General features: G+C 36.7%; 1 protein-coding gene across 1 annotated transcript; it reads right to left on the minus strand.

Moving 5' to 3' along the window:
- Positions 1-180: 180 nt before the first annotated feature.
- myo1ha (myosin IHa) lies at positions 181-14,747 on the minus strand. Its single transcript, XM_079873151.1, is given in 32 exon segments — positions 181-726; positions 801-900; positions 981-1,078; positions 1,183-1,253; positions 2,214-2,349; positions 2,437-2,492; positions 2,575-2,668; positions 2,779-2,862; positions 3,688-3,850; positions 3,959-4,043; positions 4,220-4,288; positions 4,652-4,728; positions 5,431-5,544; positions 5,648-5,862; positions 5,864-5,983; positions 7,008-7,088; positions 7,273-7,319; positions 7,432-7,526; positions 8,249-8,340; positions 8,479-8,559; positions 8,665-8,770; positions 9,141-9,208; positions 9,713-9,832; positions 9,921-9,992; positions 10,406-10,519; positions 10,643-10,741; positions 10,849-11,028; positions 11,106-11,186; positions 11,262-11,460; positions 11,546-11,661; positions 11,749-11,904; positions 14,673-14,747. Coding segments are annotated over 32 exon segments (3,222 nt in total). The 5' UTR covers positions 14,679-14,747; the 3' UTR covers positions 181-699.
- Positions 14,748-21,541: the final 6,794 nt, after the last annotated feature.

Consider the following 21,541-nt stretch of genomic DNA (forward strand, 5'->3'; position numbering starts at 1 on the left):
AAGAAACTGAGATGTAGTCAGAAGCGTTCGGATGTATATCTGTAATTGAGTAACGGACACCAAGCATGAGAGTGTAATCAGAGACTCGGCCACGTCAAAGAAGCTTCAGGAAGTAGAGGAGCACGAGCTCTCTTTTGCTGCAGCGTGTAGCATCACAGATTGTTTGTGCTCATTAGTTTTATCAAATGTGTATTTAAAAACAAACTATGAAATCTGTAATACTGTAGAGAAGTTTGTACAGACGTGCACATGAATAAAAAAAAAAAAGTTTTACATACAAATTATTTATACACGTTATCACAAATAAAGATTTCTACAAATTTTGTGGACCAAACTGCTTTTTTTTTTTCATCTTCTATTTCTGTGATTTGTATGTATTGGTCTAAAACAATATTATAAACATGGCTCAACAACAAAGCATGAAAATGACCAAATCAAATATTTAATTTACAAGAAATGTCATCGCAAGAACTGTAATCTAAACAATTTGGACACAAATAGCTTTCTTTTTCCTATAGCTGTAATTTTCCATTTGTACTTCCAGTGATCAATGCTGCTTTGTATCTCCATATACTGCTCTCTTAGTGGTCTGTTGTGTGCGTGTGTGTGTGTATCACATTTTGGGAGGTGGAGAAAGATATCTTCTTCCATTAGGATTTCCCTCATGAAATATACAGAGACTTGGTGACCTCCTTCAGATCATCGAGACTTGATCCGTGGAGCCACCTTTGATAATGAAAGAGTCTAAGCACATGAACAATAATGTTAAATTAAGCAGAAATAAAGAAATAATCACTTACCACCATCAGATGACCATTTTTGCCTTTATAAATCATAGGATCTTGGCCAGTGCTGAAGTCCACACCGCTCTCCTTTCCTGCCTGGATCTCAAACTTTATGCTGCGAGAAAATCAGATGTTAACACACTATTCCCAAATGAAGATTACAGGTTGGAAAATAGGTGATGTTAGTGTTTTTACCTTCCCTGAACAACCTTGATGTTATTCTGCTTGTTTGCAATCATAGCCAGTTTGGTCAAAGCTTCAAACAGGTGGTCACACTGAAGTACCAGGTCCCCCTTGGAGAAATGAAACTACATTAGTACATGCATGACATTCTGTAACATTTTACCACGAAACAATTTAGAGTTTACATACATCCTGTGAAGCTTGGTTTGCTCACCTTCTGTTTTGGCTCATTAAAAGCAACATGAAGGATCATAACGGAGTCACCCAGATTACTGACTGAAGCACCTGTGTGCACAAGAAATTCACTCTGGACTCTATTCTCGCCACTTTGCAAATAAATATATAATGCAAATTATTGTACAAAGTATTATTTATATTTATATATATATATAATACAAAATAGTTGGCCGATACCAATAACCCTTTGTATTTGAAAGCCGATAACCGATATATTGGCCGATAAATCTAAATAAAAAATTTTTTAATACTTTTTGAGAGCCTGATTTAAAAAATTAACCATTAAAAGCCATGACCCAAGCACACAATTATAATGTTATCATTATAATTTTATGTAGCCTATATGACAGACTTGCGCTGCACCTTTTTGAAGTGATTTCAATCATATTTCAAGCAATTCAAAACCATCATGATGAACTGTGCGTTGTTTATCGGCTTTAATATATCGGGCACGTTTTTTTTATCGGGCAAATAACGATAACATTAAAAATGATGCCGATATATTGTGAATCCCTAGTAATAATCTTTCACAACATTACTGTTTTACAGCTTTTTTGATCAAATAAATGCAGCCTTGATAAGCGTAAGAGGGTTCTTTCAAAAACGTTAAACATCGCACTGGCTCAAAACATTTGAACAGTAGGCTAATGTAACTTACAGAACTTTCTAAATACACAAAGTATACATTGTCTCTATCAACAACAAAAAAAATATACTATTAGGGGTACAATATGCCCATAAAGGGTACACTTTATATCTTATCTACCTCTAAAGCCTGTATACGGGTACCTTAGAAGTACATTATTGTCCCTTAGTAATGTAGGTACATAATGCACCCTTTAGGGGTAGATAAGGTACAAAGTTGTTCCTTTGAAGATACTGCCCGGGTAAGAAGCTTGAGGAATACTACACGGAAATAATTAAAAGGAGACCACTTTAAAAGTTCTGTAATGTTCTTTTATTTCACTGAGTTACTACTATGCATATCATGTTCCCTTCTGAACCTACCTTTTAGAGAAACATAGTCCACTCTCTGTTTGATCTTAGCCTCTTCCACCAGGTATACAGCTACCTGAGTGAGAATAAGTTGCCTTTGTCTGGGTTTAAATCCATTCCTGTCATACTTCACCACAGGAACGCTGTACTGCAGAGAGAGGTGGTGAATGGAGAACAGGTTCTTATTCTATTCTGCATGAATGACAACTGGGTCTTATTAAAGTTTCTGATTTACCTTGATGCGTTCATGTCGTATAGTCTGAAGAACCCTCATATTGATTTCCTGTTCATCTGGTACATGGAACAAGATGTGTAAGATATGCAAAAAGATCTGTGCAAAACTGTTTTTTTATGTAGAATAAACTGTACTGACTGATTCTAGAGTCCACAAAAGGAACAGCGATGCTCGGAGGATAGCTATCCTTCTTTCCCTTAAAGATGGCACTGGTTACTACTTTTTGTTGCAGCTGTGAAAAGATATAGCATTCAGACTTCATCGTCATCATTAACCAGTTAATAAACTGGCTGAAAGTGTACTTCAAAAGACACAAAAGCCTGTGACAACAGTGATAGTGACCTGTGCTTTTTTCTGTGGCGTAATTCCCCGGACATACTTCCTCACCATCATACGTGTGTGCAGCTGTCGCAGAATCTCTGAGGTCTACAAACAACAGCGTCAGAGACTTTCCCAAATTGAAACACTTATGAAAGTATGCATACAGTGGCCCCAAAAGCATTTGGACAGCAAGACTGGGTACACAAATTTAACTAATAGATATCACCATACTCCCCCAGTTGATTGATTACATAAAGAATTTCAAACATTATTTGCTTAGGAAGTTTTCAGAAATTGTGTTGTGTAAATATGCAAATTAGGTATTATGCAACTAACTATGCATGGATTTGCATACATTTTCAAGAACAGAACATTGGATAAATCCAGGTTCAAATTCACGTTTCATTTTAGTCAAAGGTTTTTACGGAAGGAGTTTTGATATGGGAAATGATAAATGAGCAAACCCCTCTGTAAAAGCCTTCAGAATATAGAAAGGAATAAAAGTCGAAATTGACCAGTTCATTAAAAAACAATGTTTTTGCCTTAAGCACTTAAAATGAAGATTAGATAACATATCAAATCAAGTGGCAATTATTTTGATGCCACTTTTAATGCAATGAAATTTATATACATTTAAGTTTGGCTTAAGTGCTATAAGCTTACAATATCTGTTCAGCTGTTCATTCCCTGATTGAGCAGTTTCTATATTGTACTTATTTTGTTTTAATTGATCCTTTTTATTGTTTTTTTGTTGTTGTATTTTTAAATAATTCATACAAGATTTGTATGTAACTCACTTTGAATTACCATTGTGTATGAAATGTGCTATTAGTGTTATATACATAAACTTGCCTTGTCTTAAGTGTTCAAACACTTTTTGGAGCCACTGTTGGGTTCCTCAGATCTTAGTAAGAGAGAATTTGTGAATACCTCTGTCATGACTGGGGGAGGTGTCAGCCATGTGGTCTTGTCCAGGACGGTTTTTGGTAAGTTGCCTTTGAGTCTGTTCAGGTAGCTCTGTCGGACGAAGGCCAGGTATTCAGAGTTGTCAGTTGTTTTTGCATCACGTCTTGTCATATAGCCCTTAATAAACCTGCATGGAAACATCATGTCATAATGGGAATGCCATCTCACCCCTTAAGTGAAAGGTTATGCACCTGGTAAATAAGGTGTATTAATATATGAAACTAATATTACTAACTTTTTAATGACTTTCACAGCCCAGGCTCTGCGATCTTTCTCTTTGCGTGCCTGCGCTCCTCTCCAACATGACTCAATTTTTGTAGCTAAATGATGGCAAAAAAAAAGATGAATCGCATAATGAAAATGCAAATAGCGCATGTATGCATGCTATAATAAATAGACTTCATATTGCAATGGACTGTCATAATATTCTGTAATATACTTCAAATAATAGCAATTATTGAAAAGCTGTATTAAATCAATAAATACTGTTACTTACCAGCCTCTTTCTGTTTTCGAAACTCTCCTTTGGCTCTGTAGCCTTTGTATTTGGCCTGTAGTTTTGTAGCTGTAAAAGCAACATTAAAATGTCTATAATATATATATATATTAGGGCTGTCGATTAATCGCATCCAAAATAAAAGTTTGTTTTTACATAATATATGTGTGTGTACGGAGTATAATTATTTTCTATATATAAATACACACACATGCATGTATATATTTAAGAAATATTTGCATGTATATACTGTGTATATATATTTATATTATATATAATTTATATTATATATAAATATTTTACATATAAATAACACATTTTTCTTAAATATATATGCATGTGTGTGTATTTATATATAGAATAATAATTATAATATAATAATTTCAAACATATACATTTGAAAATGTTTCTCTTGAATTCTCTGTTGCTTACCCAGTTCATTTTTGCAGATTTCAAAGGCGTCTTCTATGGCAAAAAGTGTCCTGGCATATCGTATAAATATCTTTGTTCTGTAGAAGGAGGTGATATTGAAAATGTGGGGCGCGTCTCAATCAGCTCCCTAGCTTTCCAGGTCATGAATCAGAATATCGTGTACACAAATTCGGGCACTGGTAAGGACCATGGCTCAGTCACTACACACTGGGACTCTGTCGACTCTATTTCCGCAGACATGTCAATGTCCTCAATGTACAACATCACTACTGGTATTTATGAACAGCAGAACAGATATCTTTCTGACATTATGTTATTTAAGGTACATTATGATAAATACTTCGCTTGTTACATATGCATGCAACATTTCAGCAGTAAATAAATTATGTTAGCTAGAATATGTTAATTACCTGTCTAGCGATGCTGAAATATACTTAAATAATTTGTATTTTTAAAAAAAACTTTGCGTAGTGAGTTAGCTTACGTGATTTATGTTTCACGCTTCAGAACTTCAGTTAAGGGAACAAAGTGAGCATCGATGCTCCGTGGTTTTCACAGTGCATTGTGGGACTTTTTAGGGATTGAATGTTTCAGTGCACTGGAAGGATTTTGCAATTGAGACAGCCCTTAAAATGGCTGACTCCCTGATCAGTGCCCTGATACTGAACAAGAGAGCTGATTGAGACGCTTACCCAAAGTGTAATTCAGGTTTGCATGGTCGACAACAGATGCTAAATGTTTAGTATTCAGTTGTAAGATGGAAGTCTGAAACAGCTCACCTGCCCATTTTATACTCATCAGGCTGGTAGCCTAGATGTTGCACCAGGGTTTCGACCCCATCTGCAGGTACACCTCGCCAGTGGGGCCAAGTGGCAGGACAAAGTGCTTTATACCTTAGGAACATTGCATATGTTCAGTATTTCAATTCCACTAATGTTGAAAAGCTAACAGCTATCATATCTGAGTATGTGAGCGCATTGAATGCTGCCAGTATACCTCTGTAGAAAAACCTCATATCTACGGCGATATGCAAATCCAGCTCGTCTGACCCTCAGGTGCTCCATTAACCCCAGATATTTCACTTGGTGTCTGACCAGAACTTCATCAAACTTGCCTGTGATATAACAAAAATGCATTTGACACACAAAAGTAAACAAACGTGTGCTTTTTCTTGTTATAATAATACTGGTAACTTTGTCTTTAACATTTTTGCACAAGTTTCTCACCTGGCTGTTTATTGTCATTGGACTTGAGGCAGCGCACATACCACGCATCCTTGGCTGTCAGAATCTCCGTCAGCTGCAGAAGACTGTTCTTAAACTGAGTAGACACCTACACATTTCATATCACAAAACAGATTAAATGAGATGTCACATTTAGTTAGATATCATATGAGCTGTCACAGCAGCATTTCTTTTTTCAATTCTTTCGTTTTTTCAGTTTTCTTGGTTTAAAATAGCATTAGTAGGCAACACTACTCATGCAGCAATTTATAGAAATGCTAAAGGCCCGTTCACAACAAGAACGATAATTATAAAGATAACTATAACAATATCTATATTATCATCTACACCAGCAGACAATATCGTTCTGTTTATTCTAATAAGTGTGCACTGCAATTCTGTCGTCTGCCGCTTTAAATGCTCGAGGTCTTAAACCAGGATGGATTTTGATTGGCTGTCAATGTTTTTATTGTTCATCAGTTGGAAACAGTTTTTTACTATATCATTTCTCGGTGCCACCATAGTTATAGTTGTGGTGTGAACTCTGCAATTCTTTTACATTTAGAACGATTTTTTTTAACTTTATCTATATCGTTAGTTATCGTCCTTGGTGTGAACGGGCCTTAAAGGCTTGTGTGTATTTATACGAAAATAATTCCTGGATCACATACAAAATTTGCAATATAGTGTCTGTGATCTGGGTTTGATTGATTGATTGTGTAATCATGTTTAAAATTTTGTATTATGTTTCAAACATGATATGCTAAATTTTTGTCACATGACCTTACTATGTTGCATGTGTAATTCTTATTTTTTTGGAAATAACTATTTTAAAAACAACTATAAATAAAAACTTTTCTTTTGTGCTTTTATTCCAGGTTTGTGTCGAATTCAAGCCCAATCAAATGATAATGAAAAATCTTGAAATTACATTCGGTTTCATATATAATATCAATGGAAAGTCAAGAGCATTGCAAATACAGTACATTAGTGCTTTACTATATAGCACATTTTGGCAAACAAAACATCTGGGTATGCCAAAGCTTACTGTGGTACGAGTACCCAAAATTAAATTTGTATAATTTCATTTCATCTTAAAAAATATGTACATATTTAACACAGTGAGGACTCACTGTCTCAGGTCTTCTCCTGCTGTCTCCCTCAGTGACTGGAAAGCACTGCTGTATTATTGGGTTCTTTGACAGGCGCATCACCTGTTGGTTACACATACACAAATGCAGACACATAAGAAATACACATGTGCACACACAATTACTGCCATTAACTCTTGTAGGACCAAAAGTAATAGAAGGCAAATAATTATGCGGTTTTTTGAGCCATTTTCCTTTCATCCACCCTCACCAGCGCTATCCTTTATTGTACACCCTGTGCACTTACATCTTTGATGTTCTTGTACAAAAGATCATTGTTTTTGTCGATGAACCCTGTTGAAATGAGACAAAAAGAATAGATCATAAAAGCAACAGGTTGTGAAAGCCAAAAAAAGGAGTATTTTTCAGAGGTTTATTTATCTGAAATGTGTTTTTCTTCTCTTACCCACAACGCAGTATGTCACCTCTCCTGCATAATGAAGAAGACGAAAATCTCCTCTCTCCAGAGACTTACGGGTCTTCTTATCAGCCAGTTTATGCCTTTAGTTCACAGAATAGCAAAGGAAATTTCTCCCATAAGACCAAAATCAAATGAAATCACTAAAAATTTCTTAATTAAGAGCAGAAGTCTTCATCTTTTTCAGATGGGAACTATTTATGATGCTTAAATTTGCACATGCATTAAAATAATAATTTGTATATGTATACAAATACACAGGGTCACAAACCCCCTTCTGAAGATCCATTAGCTCTTGGTCTGCTTAGAAATACATTTATGATTATCTTTAAGTTATTTTTAACTTTTATTGCAGGTTATTTGGATGTGTGTTTCCTGGGAATCCTACGACCTTGACATTGCTAGTGCTATGGTCTAGTGAAGTACAATAACTTTCTTTTCTTTCTTTCTTTTTTTTTTTTTTTGAAGGTTCTTGGCACTCAGTCAGTAATTCTAGAACTTAATTTGTATTTGACCTTGATATAGAGCGAGTAACACAACATCACAATCTCTCTATCTCCCAGACTGCTGTTCATCAGGATGTCAGTCAATACAAGGCTTAAGAGAGACAATGTAGCCAAACCAGGGGGTGAATGCTTCAGTTTCAAATATAACAAGACTTGGCTGATTCTTCAACATCAGAGGCTTGTAGCGAATAATCACACTGCTGATAGTTTCTAGCAGTACTGAATTAATTCAAAGATACATAAGCAGAGGAAAACTGGTTTAGTCTCACATACAATACTGATTAATATAACAAACTCACGTAACAAAATGGGGATGATTGCCCATTTTTTCTTCAAGTTTCTCAAGAAAAGTGAGATCCGAGGCATCACCTGGCCTCACACACTCATCATCCTGAAATAAAAAGAGACACAAGTTCTCCCATGCAAATGCTTCAGTTTTCAACAAACAGGAATCTTTAATTTCAAGAAGTGAATTATATCTATTTATGCCTCTTCAGTGTGTAAAGACAGTGTTCTCATTATTTTATACCAGCACAGAGATGATTCCTCTGTGCTTCTCCTCCACCAGGTCACAGATGATTTTATTGTTGAAGAACTGCACCGGCTCCCACTAAAACACAGTGAAAGAAAATGACCCTTATTCTCTTTTTTAAACTTAGGATATTATTCTATAAGTGGTGTTTGAATGATGAATGAATGATGTGCTCTAACTCACCCCAATTCCTTCTGCTTCATATTCCTCCTGTTCAGACTTCAGCGTCAATTGAATGAAGAGCTGCTGTAACTTCTCATTGCAGTAGTTTATGCAAAACTGCTCAAAACTAAGAACACATAGACATAAAATGAACAAAAATCTATACCATCAAGCACACAAAATATATATTTTTAAATTCTATCTATCTATCTATCTATCTATCTATCTATCTATCTATCTATCTATCTATCTATCTATCTATCTATCTATCTATTTATCTATCTATCTATCTGTCGATCGATCTATCTATCTATCTATCTATCTATCTATCTATCTATCTATCTATCTGTCTATCTGTCTATCCGTCTATCCATCTATCTATCTATCTATCTATCTATCTATCTATCTATCTATCTATCTATCTATCTATCTATCTATCTATCTATCTATCTATCTATCTGTCTGTCTATTTATCTCACTTAATTCCAAACACATACCTGTTAACAGTGAATACCTCAAATCCATAGATGTCTAACAATCCAATGACTGTCTTCCTGTTAGAATCCTAAAAAAAAAATAAGTATACTTAAGTAAATACAGTAAAGGTACATTTTAAGTATTCTTTGTGTAGTAATTATACTAATAACTATATATTAGAAGTATACTTGTAAGTGTGCTGCTTCAATACTACTTTTGGACTAAATTGGCACAATGTTTTTGTATTTTAACTGTAACAGTAAACTTTGAGTACACAAGTTTTTCGTTTGTACTGCAACTATACTACAAGTGAACTTATATGTATACTGATAGTTTACTAATCATACTTAATACTTAAACAGTTTTTAGTTCATGAAAGTACATTTTGAAAAGAATGAAGTAAGTTGTTTAGGTTTATTTGATGGTTTCTTTAAAGCTGACCGTTAGAATAATTTTTTTTTAGAAGTGTTTTTTAAAACTGAGCAAACCACATCCAGTGGATTTCAGCTAAATTCTACCAGTAGATTTACAGTGTAACTAAATTGGCTTCAAATGGTAATTAAATGGACTTTTTTTACTGTTGTCCTCTTACTTTATTCTCCAGAGACTCATTGATCCGGTTGACCAGCCATGTGAAGGCACGGCCATAGATGGCTTTGGCCAGGGCATCTCTGGCATAGATAGCGTGATCAACAGTGAACGGACTCAAAACCTGGAGGTCAGAAAGACAAGATTCGACAAGGATTTTGGTTAAAGACAGTACATTTCATTAGTACATTTCACAATTGTCCTTATTTTACCTCGTCTGATTTGGCTTCAATCTTTCTGAATGTAAGAGCTTCATGAAGGATCTGAACATGGACCCCTAACAGCTGAATATAAAAAAAGGAGTGTTACGCAGATGTGAACTTAGAGATTAAGGGCAATATATAATAAAACTGGGTCACAGTTTATTTCGATATAGTCCACTTTAGACATTCTACTAACTTTGCTACATGTCTAACTACATGTCAACTAACTCAATAATATGCAAGTACATGTCAACTAACTCTCTTTAGAGTATTAGTACTGTTAGGTTAGTGTCAGGGTTAGTAGAATAAGTTGAATAGGTTCTAGCAAAGTTATTTATAGTCAGTAGAATGTATGTTGGAAGACCATCAAAATAAAGTATGAGCAGATAGTCTACTAATACTCTAATGACTGGTCGTTGACATGTAGTTGCAAAGTTATAGTTTGTAGAATGTCTAAAGTGGACTATCAAAATAAAGTGTTACCAAAAACTGACCTTGGATACCCAGCGCAGAGCTGCATTAGAGTTTAGAGTAGCATAGCCTTTGGTGTCTCCATCAAAGTGCACATTCCCCAGATGGAGCACACTAGCTATGATCCCAAAGAGGTGCTAGTATATTAAAGAAAAAGTATCTATTTATTATCAAAGGCAGCGTCCATCATAGTTGCACATCAGATCATTTAAATCAACAAAAAAAAAAAATAGCATTTTAACAATTGCGCCTCTCCTTACCTCAATGTCATTAGCATCAAAGTCAATGACCGTTAATGCATTTTTGACAGTTTTCCAGTCATTCTTGTCATTAATAGAGCTCACATTGGAACATTCTCCCTATTAAGACAACAAACGTATTTATAAAAACACTGGAGAGTTCTTCTTAGATTTCACAACCATTTTGTAGTTATGTTGCACACCAGATTTAAAATGAGAAACCATACCTGCACTAAATAACTATAACGTTTAGTGTCCTTCTCTAAGCCCAGATGCCTCAGTAGGTCTTCCTCTCCTCCCTCCACCAGCTGGTAAAAGATATGAAAGTTTCTCTCACCGTGGTTTTGGTGAACCACTCTAGACTTTTCCAGCAGGTAGCTGAGTATGTGGCCACCAACAGCATCTCCCTACATATTAAAGTCAAGTGTGAACCTTCTTTAACATGCAATATTATTGATGGGATGAAGTTAGAAGGCATCTATACCTGGCTATCAAACTGGATGTCCATATACTTCCCGAAACGGCTGGAGTTGTCATTTTTCATCGTCTTTGCATTTCCAAAGGCCTAAAAACAGATTTGATGAATGCATGGCATACATATGAATGCCAGGCCTATTATGAATATTGTTGTTGGACTGACCTCTAGTACAGGGTTGGACATAAGCATGCGGTCTCTCACAGTGTCGAGTAAGGTGGAACTAGGGCAGCTGACAGCATAGTACTGCAAGATCTTCTTGGAGGCCTCAGTTTTGCCTGCTCCGCTCTCCCCAGATATCAAAATAAAGTGGTTGTTGGCTTCTGATAGCATGGTGTGGTAGGCATTATCCGCTAATGCATAACTGAAAAGGACAAAGATGTACAAAATTTTCTAATTTATTTTCAAATGTTTTATTGACTGGTTTGGCAATAAAGCTAAACACTTACATATGAGGGGGAAGCTCAAAAAAGTTCACTCCCATGTAGAGGTCCATTTGTTTCTTGGTATAGATGTCCAACTCTTTGTATGGGTTTACAGATATCAGCAGAGTACCTATGTAAGTCTGTGAGTATGGAGATGTCTTCTGATTTAAAAAAGATACAATCACAATGAAAAACCCCCCGCTAATTAACCTTTGTTTTTCACTCACGTATATCAAATCCTCCGTGAAACGTTTTTTCAGATTGTCCAGGAAGGCTGTTTCACTGTTGTGGGCGTCAAGAAGCACAAAGTCCTGGATGCCAACTCGGTCTCTGGCAATCAGTGCTCCCTCCAAGTCCAACTGACCCAGTTTAACCTTTCCTTTCTGTCAATCAGACAAGCACAACACTGACCATGACCCAATGCAATTTGTTTACACTGACCAAGTCTATAGGATTGTGTCATTCTAGATCCGTAAGGTTCAGAAGCTTAGTATTTAAAGCAGCAAAACAGGCCTAAAGATCAATTTCAGACAAATAATCAGTGACTCATTTCCTGTAAAATATTGGTTATGGATAAAGAAATGGCAGGACTAAAATGAAATTGGCTATTATGATGCATTTCTTCAGCTACAGAGTCTAGTGACTCTTCACCCTTTCATTAATAGACTTGCTGTCATGTTGAGACTGAGCCCGAGAATCGGGGTCTAAGGTCTCTGATTAAGTCACGATCAACCAACCGCATAATCCCCTGCTGATGTTTAACTAAGTACTTTATAATGCTGTTCTCTATTGTACAGGCTTTTGTAATGAGATATCATCTGCAATGAGTAGACCATGTTCCTGTCCCTATGAATGACAATATAAGAAAGAAACTTTTGAGGCATGCATTAGATTTATGCATTTTTAGAAGCAAGATATTTTCGGATTTCCAGTGGTCCTTACTTTTCTTCAGAAATTTGCTGTAATTTGTCCTCTTCCCATTTTTTTTAGAACCCTGGATATTTGACTTTCATATAGCAAATTAGAAGAAGAAACTGAAAAGAAAAAAGAAAAAACCAAGTCTAATCTAACGACTAGAAGCCCCCAAAATCTCCTCCGCCCCCTTTTCACCCCCATAAACCTCATTAGCTCTGAAAGGGGCCAGTTTTTTTGTCCTGTAAATTCCAAAGACGATGGACAATAAAGAAGCTTTTAAAATGCAGTCTACATTCCATTACACATATTCTCTCTGCATATCCTTTCAAAATTTATTCATTAGAAAACATTTAATGTCACACCGAATTTCACACTGGGCAGTCCCAGGACAATAGATGAGATTTGGCCTATTTGGGCTGGTGCGGGCTGGTTGGATGTAGAGGGGGAGAGGGCAAAGGAGCAGAAGAGGGAGAGAGAAAGAGGGAGATATGGAGGGAAGGAGGGACAGAGGAAGGGAGGGAGGGGGTTGCTTATATTTGTCTGATCTGAGAGCTTCTGAAATGAGGCCTTCTTGAGACAACAGGACAGACTAAATTGTGCTGTAACGGTCTGTGTCCCGCTGCTCTCTGAGACACTCATTTAGCATGCCCTCGGGGCACACAATGGAGGCTTGTTCTGAACGCCGCAGTTATACGAACACCGTAATCAAGGGTACTGTGTGTGTGTTTGGGAGGGGGACGTATTTCTCAGATGGGAGATTTTCGTCCACCTGTCCGCCAATAAAATTTTCATCCCACCGCATGCACCCCTAAGTGGTGAATCACCACCCACCACCTCACATCACTTCACGCTCCCCACCATTTCATGTCCTCACCGACAACCCCAAAACATGCCCCTCCCCCTCTCCCCCTGCTTTAAGCCAAAGGGGCAGGTGAACAATATCATTGAAGATCCCCTATTTGAGATGTCAGAACCAATCTCAATCTCAGCATTATTGTGGAGACTCCCCCTCTCTAGTTTCTGTCCCCACATGGGAACAAGCTGAACTCAATGTCACATGAGGAACAATGGACAGAGGGGATGCTAATGTTTATAGTGTGACACTTTCAGTGTGATAAGACTCATGGACATCAGCACAGGAAAAGACTGTTCCTCTTCTCAAATGAGAGACACAACTGAAAGCAGTTACTCTCATAGAAACCTGTATGGTTCACATATACAGTCAAAAGTTTGGACACACCCACCCTTTCCTTATTATTATATACATAAATTGTTTTTCTGAATAATGAAAATACTTTCAAACATTTTAGTGTAAGCTTTCAGATCATATGAAACATAGAGTCTAGTATGTCCAGATATTCACATCACATAATAATAATGGGCATGTTTCTACAATAGATAATTCCCAACCAATTAAATACCGTAAGCACCAAACAATCACACTTTAGTCAAAACTATTAAGGTCAACCATATTTTATTCATTGTATAGCATGTACGAAATCCAAGAGCCAAAGCCAAGAGATCAAGTTATTTTCTTTAGTTAGACGCTTTAGTTTTTCCCTTATAAAGAAAATAAAATAGTTATGAAGACACAAAGTATTTAAATCACAAGACTGGTCATCCATTTGTCACATTAGGTGCTCTTTGGTGTAAAAGCTATTGCCTTATAATTAAGAAATGGTCCTTCAGCCTGGTCTAAAATGTCAGTCGCGGCTGAGTTGAGATGACCTCAACCAAATCAAAGAGAGAGGGAAGGAGAGAGGAAGAGAGAGAAAGATATGGTAAAGACATCCTACTCCTCAGCAGGCCTGGCCAAGAAAAGGAAAGACTAGACATAATGGGCAATCGTATCACTCTCCTAAAGTTAGCAGTGAGGTCTAGTTACATCTCTCTTTCTAAGAGTAAAAAAACCTGAAGTTTTGTCAGATTTACAGCTTGTGATCAATCAATGGGTGACATGTTGGAGCTACACTAGCACATTGTGCTACATTGAAGCTTTCACTGTCAACTGTGTACAAAATAAAAGCAAACAGGAAGTAGAAACTGAAGAGAGTATGAGAGCATGTTAATGGACACTTTGAATGCTGAAATGTATTGCTTTCTTTTGATCTTTCTTTTGATATTTTCTTTTCATCATTGCTTTTATTTCAATGCTTTCTTTGCTGGCTGATGTACAGATAATAGCAGTGAAAACATGCTGAGCAAATATCTCTAGATGCATGCAAACAGATCCTACCTGCATCTTGTAAGCTGATTGGTTCAGCCGCCGATCAAAATATGGGAACTAGTCGCATCCAGACCAACTTTGTCCTAAACAATCCTTTCACCTCGAGCTAGAGCCAAGCAAATCCTTCCATCCCAACTCGTGCCATGGAACACCCCAAAATTCCACTGTGAATCTAGAAATGAATCTTCAGTAAAACTTCTCTGAAAACTCTGAAACTTGCTTGCGGTCCAAACTTAGGTGGCTCAAACGTGGAGAGAATGTCCATCTATAATTGCAGTGCTCTTCACAGTAATGACCCATGTTCTGGTTGCAAGGCCTGGGTATTTAATGATTCATGGACCAGTCAGGAGGGGGTTCAGAGAACCAGAGATCTTATTCAGTGCTTACCTAGGTGTCTACCACTGCACTGGGTGTAACACAAAGATAAAGAAACACGATACGGCTAAATGTGGATATCAACCCTTCCCCCAGTCTTCTACCGCTGCTACGGTAAAACCAAAACATTACAACAGAGCGGCTCCTGTTTCTGATCTTTGATTAGGGAAATAAATTAATGGTTAATTAACCACTGTACATTCAATCTGTGAGTTTGAAAGAGACGCACAATAAAGTTGTCATTTGTGCTGACAGCACTCCACCATGCTCTTGGCCACTTGAAGCCAGCTGGCTCAAGACTCAACCAGCATATGTTAGTCATTCAATCACAGCTTGACCTGTAATTTAACAGAGCCAACGAACAATTACTTCATGTGGTTCTTGGATGGACTAGACTTTATGAGGTTTTAGACAGCGACTATTACTAAGCCCAACTTCATTTTCCCTTTGCCTTGTTATCTGACTCATGCTTGAGACGACTGACTGGTGTCTCTTTTCGCTCCACTAATGACCCAAATAATCCAGTAGAAAAGATTGAATTTCCTACTGCACTTGCCTTGAATCTCAAGTGTGAGAGATATACTGTATCAAGCTTGACATGCATGTGATATTCAGTGTCACTCTTGCTAATTTTCAACAAGGTGACAAGTGAAGACCGTTTCCTTTGAAGTGCACTTGAACTTTACTTATATCAACTTAACCCTGACTAAATGAATATTCAGGGTTCAATACAAGTTAAGCTCAGTCATTACAACTCATCCCTCATGTAAAATAAATAAATAAATCGAAGTAACAGTGTTGCACTAACAACGGAATTTAACAGCAGAAATGTGTTTTATTTATAAAAACTTGTAACACCATGGCTTCATCCGAAATACTTCCCTACTATATGCTATACAGTAGGTGAAAAACAGTAGGTTATGTGACAAAAGAAGTATGTCTGAATTGACAGTCCTCATAAAAGAGTAGGCAAAAAGTACCCGGATGACCTACTTCTTCCGGCGAGATTCTAAAGTGTGCATACGATGGACACTTTACTATCCCATGAGGCCACAGGAGACGATTTGTGAATGGCAGTGAAGCGACGTAACTGACGCTGGTAGGTCACGATAATAACAAAATGGAGAAGGTTGTACGTCCAGATTACATTCTACACACATTCATACTTTATAGAGCATACTTTTTTTTAGCACTCGTGAAGCAATTACTTATTTAAAAGAAGTACCAACTCAAAATAGTATGCGATTTTTGACACAGCCCGTGTCTACACTAATGGTGTCACAATAATTACTCTGTCAAAACTTGTGCATTATTTGACTTTTAAAGCTGTTTAAATCATTGTTTTTACATTTGTTTTATTGTTTATGGCATTGCATTGTCGTGATGACAAAATTGTGAAATTGGATATAACTTTACACAGAAATGGTCATTCTTTTTTTGTTCTGTAAAATCATGTTAACACATAGGGCCCTATCATACACCCTGTGCAACGCGGCACCAGGCGACGCAAATGTTCTTTGCTAGTTTCAGCCTGACGCAGTTATCATTTTCACGTCTTGCCCCACATTGTTTAAATAGCAAATGCATTTGCGCCCATTTGTGCGCCCATGGGCGTGCTGGTCTGAAAACGAGGTGTGTTCAGGAGCATTGTTGGCGCGTTGCTATTTTGAGGCAACTGAAATAGACTGCACCGTTGACCAACAAAAAACTTTTAAAGAGAATAGGAAATGAGACTCTGATTGTTTTTTTACATGTTATGTCCAAAACACACCCATTACTCATTAAGAGAACAGGGACAACCCTTTTAGACCATGCGCTGGGCACACCAACCATTTTTCCCGTCGTCAAACTAGCAAAAGTGGATTCGGACACACCCTAAGTACACTCGCGTTGTGCGCTTTAGAACATTTTCTTAGATCGTTAAAATAGGGCCCACATTGTTTATGGCTTGTGGCTATAATTTAATAAGTATTAACTAATGAATGCAAGCACCTCACTGTAACCAATATTTCTGCAGTTTTTTTTTTTTAAGACTTTCTTCTGTGGAACATTAAAAGAAGATATATTGAGAAATGTTTTTTTGTTCATACATTGAAAGTCAGATTTTACCAAAACTGTTTGATGACCAACATTTTTCTAAATATCTTCTTCTGTGTTCCGCACAAGGGTGAACACACCTTTAACTTGTTAAGAACCTGGAATATTCCTTTAAACTCTGTTCAAAATAATTGTTTGCTTTCATCAAATGGCCTTATAGTTCTGCATGTATTGCAAACAGCAAGGCCATTGCACTGTAAAGGTAGGACTACACACACCCTTCTGTCCACAGTCATATTCACAGTTGTCCCATTCACAACCTCTGTTGTCAAGGCTACCTTCGCCCCCTTACACCACAGGCCCGTTCTGCTCCACACCCCCCTTTCTAGTAATGCTTGTCCAGCCTTAACAGGCTTTGTGCTGCCCACTGGGCCCTGATGCAGCACGAGACCCGGCAAATCCTATTATACAGGAGTCACAGCACTTGATTTTCCCATTAGAGATTCCAAACGGAGAATAAGGGTGTATTATAACACCGGCTTTGCCGCGTTCCCACCGAAAGTCCCACCTCACTCTCTCGTTTTCATGTTCTCTTTTCTCAGTATTAGCAGTGTTTCATCAGTTTTTTTTTTTTTCTTTTTTTTTTGCTGTTCGCTTCTTGAGCGAGGAGCTATGAGCTTGAGCTAGAAATGACAATAACTAGAAAAAATCAGCGTTCTAACAGTAATCATCATATTCTTATTAGTTTCATTTTAATTAATGAATATTCAATAAAAGCTTCTAGACTTACCAAAGAAGTATCTGAAGTGGCTTTTCAATTTATAGGTACTCTCCACATGCCATTGTGAGTGTTCCTGAAATACACTTTTACAGAGGTTGCCCGAGGCATCTTCAAACAAATTATCCAAAAGACAACCGTTTTGACATAAGCCAAGTGGGACGACAAGTCATTTTTAAAGGTGTTTTAATGAATAGCAGAGAGAAGAAAGCTTTCATTTACTCTCCCTGTCAGAGTTTAGATCAGCCATGACCTGCTCATATGACCAAAGGTCAAGACTAGTGTCAAGAGGTGACCTGATTGGTGACCCCCAAGACGTGGTGTTTGAACTGAAACTTTGAAGGTCAGAACAGAAACAGAAGAATAGGAGGTGACCACTAACACAAGGGGGCCCATTCAATTAATTTGAGAGTTACAAATGTTTTCTATGTATGGCAAGGCACACTATTGCATTTTTGCTAGTCAGTGATGTATTAATATTAGTATTCACGGTGTAAAGTGTGATCATGTTTAACAAACATATTGAATCTTGTTACATGATAAATCATCGCACAGAATTTAGTTACCTGCAGTGTTGTAAATTCTTTCCCCACCTCCCCTTATTCAGGTAGTTTAATAAAGACTACTGTATAATATTTGATTCCCAAATTTTTAAGGCCTCTAAATTATGATTGACAGTTTATACTTTTTTAGCAAGTAAAAGGCCTTTTAGTATAATTATAAAAATGTCCACCCACCCTCAAGTTCATGGTACATGTGTATTTTGCTGTAAAGTCTTTACTGATTTATATATGTAGAGATAACAAGTATAGATAATATTATTATTTATATTTTTAAATGAACTCCTACTGGACCAAAGCAACTTTGGTTCATTCATCATTTTCAGAAAAAAACATGTTAAAATGTGAGTATCAAATATGATACAGTACATCAGGCTTTTGAGGAATGTTTCTCAATCATCCTTTCATCGCATTGCATTATCATTTATGTTTTGCCCCTCCACGATTAAAAACTAGTTTTGATCATAAAACTACACTTTTAAATATAATCTTACCAAGACATTATTGGAAGATGCTGTGGTCCAATGTCATCCTGGGTTCAGTCTGGGAGACAGCAGTCCAAAGGGTAACTCAGGGTCTCTCATTAGTCTAGTAAACAGAAAGAACCAATGGAGGTTAGAACAGAAGAAGAGTGACCCAAGTGATTGGGTTAAAATCAGAACAACTTGAAGTTAAGTGTGAAACAGTGTTGTGACTTCTTTATGGCAATTGTATGAACTTTTTTTTGTCAAAAAACACTCCTAAAACTGCTGGTAAGCTTCAGTTAAATGCAGGATGACAGGTTTAGTTAACAATATGAAAAGGGAACATCTAAAATCTGTTTTACCTTACCGACAACCACCAGTGTTGGTACAGAGAAGCCACTAGACGAATCAAAGTTCCCCACAAGTTACATTTCCACAATCTGAAGTAATACTAATATACAGTATGGTGTACAGTAAATGTAGATTTAGTTACTGTACTTAAGTAGGCCTATCTTTTTTGCTGCTTTGTACTTTAAGATATTGGCAACTTTTACGCTTTACTTGACTATACTATTGAATAAGTAGCCTATATGTTCTCTTTACTCCAATACATTTGTAATGAGTAATGCAATAACACATAACTTTTTCTGCAGCAGTTTATTTCTGCTACAAAAGAAACACTATCGCCATCTACAGCATTGAAGGTACTATATCTTGTGTGTTTTGCCCTTACTCACTACAGTAAGTGAATGCATTAGCAGCAGGTAGTTGCTGAATCACATGTGTTTCATATATGAGATGAGGATATGGCTGCAGCCACTGATGAGGCTGAAATCAGCACGTCCACTGCAACTAGGCTTTGACATTTTTAGGCTTTAATAATGGTTAACACCATTAAATTGAATATATCTTTTTGAAGGATATTAGTTTACTTATTCCCTTTTTTGAGCACTTGAGCTTAACTGAGACTTGAGTGTCAGTTTTATTTCGACTTTAGAAAATAAACATGCTTGCTCTCCTGTTTTTTATTGGCATGTCTCTTGAAGACTAATGCATGTTTGAGCCTACATTCAGGACGAGTAAAATACTTAGGTACTGTTCAAATCAGTACTCTACCCTAAGACTTTTACTCAAGTATTGAAATTGGTGACTTGTAACTTGTAATGGAGTCATTTACACTGTAAGGTATCTGCACTTTTACTTAAAGGGTTAGTTGAAGTTCATCCCAAAAAATGAAAATTCTGTCATTAATTACTCACCCTCATGTCATTATTATTATTATAAGACTTTCATTTGTCTTCAGAACACAAATGAAGATCTTTTTGATGAAATCTGAGAGCTTTATGTCCCCCCAACTACACTTTGACACTTCAAAAAGTTCATAAAGAGATCATAAAAGTAATCCATATGAATTGAGCAGTTTAGTCCAAATTTTCTGAAGAGACACGATCACTTTATATATCGAACAGATTTAATTTAGGCTTTTATTCACATATAAACATTGATCAGTGAACATAAACAGAAGCTCAACCGAACCTGCTTGACAAACAAGCAGGTTCAAACCTCTTGTGGAAGCTCAAACGCTGCAGAATAAACCTCATTGGTTCTTGCAGAAGCTAAAACGTGCTGCGTAACACACGAGATTGAACCTCATTGGTTCTCGTATGTCAAGTGAAAATGCTTGAGCTTTCGTTTACCATAATGTGTGAGTTGATGAATATTTATATGTGAATAAAAGCCAATATTCAATCTGTTCATCCCTTTAAGTGGTTTTCAGGTACTCATTACACCTCTGCTAATCTATAGGCTAAAAGGTGCACAGTGTCATGCAAACAAATAGGCCTATAAAACACCACCATGGTAACACACATGACACTAAAATAATGTAATAATATTATTTAACATAGGATGTCAAATAAAACTCTACAATAGCCTACATAACTAACAAAAATAAATGTGATGCTTCTGGACGTCTTGTTTAATCTAAAATGATTTAAAATTGATAGGTTTTTATTTAGGCTAGCATTCCATTAACATTACAAACTTTGTAAATAGTGCATGCAGTGTAGTTGCTGAGCCTGAGAGAGACACACACGGGCTTTAGGACCCCGCGCTCTTCTCTGGGAGCGTCTTTTTGTCCGTTGCAAGTGCGCATTGATTGTAACCATTGTGACTTCGCGATTTACCATCTGTAGTGTCCCATGTGGTTCAAGTCAATTAACGACACCGGCCGGATCACTTCCCACAGGAATTGAAACCTATATTTCAAAATTCAAAAAGTTCCCTGAAGTTTTGTTTAAAGACAAATAGGAAGAACTGTGTACTTTTTTTTTCTTTCTTTTTTTTTTCTGGTTGTTGCCTTGAGTTTATTCTGGATTCCTTTCTCCACTATCCACAAATAGCATATTAAACGGTAATCTTATTAAATACAATAATACCTGTAATTATAAGCAGCGCCATTATAATTAGATAGGCCTATGTACATGTAGTTCATTTGTTTTACTCAGTCTTTCTAGGTTACAAATAAAATACTGTAAACGGTTTTAAAACACTTTATGTTCCGTCAGTACCATTATTTGCTGTCTTTCATCATTATTTCACATGAGAGCTATTAACTCACAGCATGCTGTTACATTTTATACCAGGAGGCGAGCCTGTCATATC

This window comes from Squalius cephalus (assembly GCF_949319135.1).
Source record: "Squalius cephalus genome assembly, chromosome: 5".
Taxonomy (NCBI): Eukaryota; Metazoa; Chordata; class Actinopteri; order Cypriniformes; family Leuciscidae; genus Squalius; species Squalius cephalus.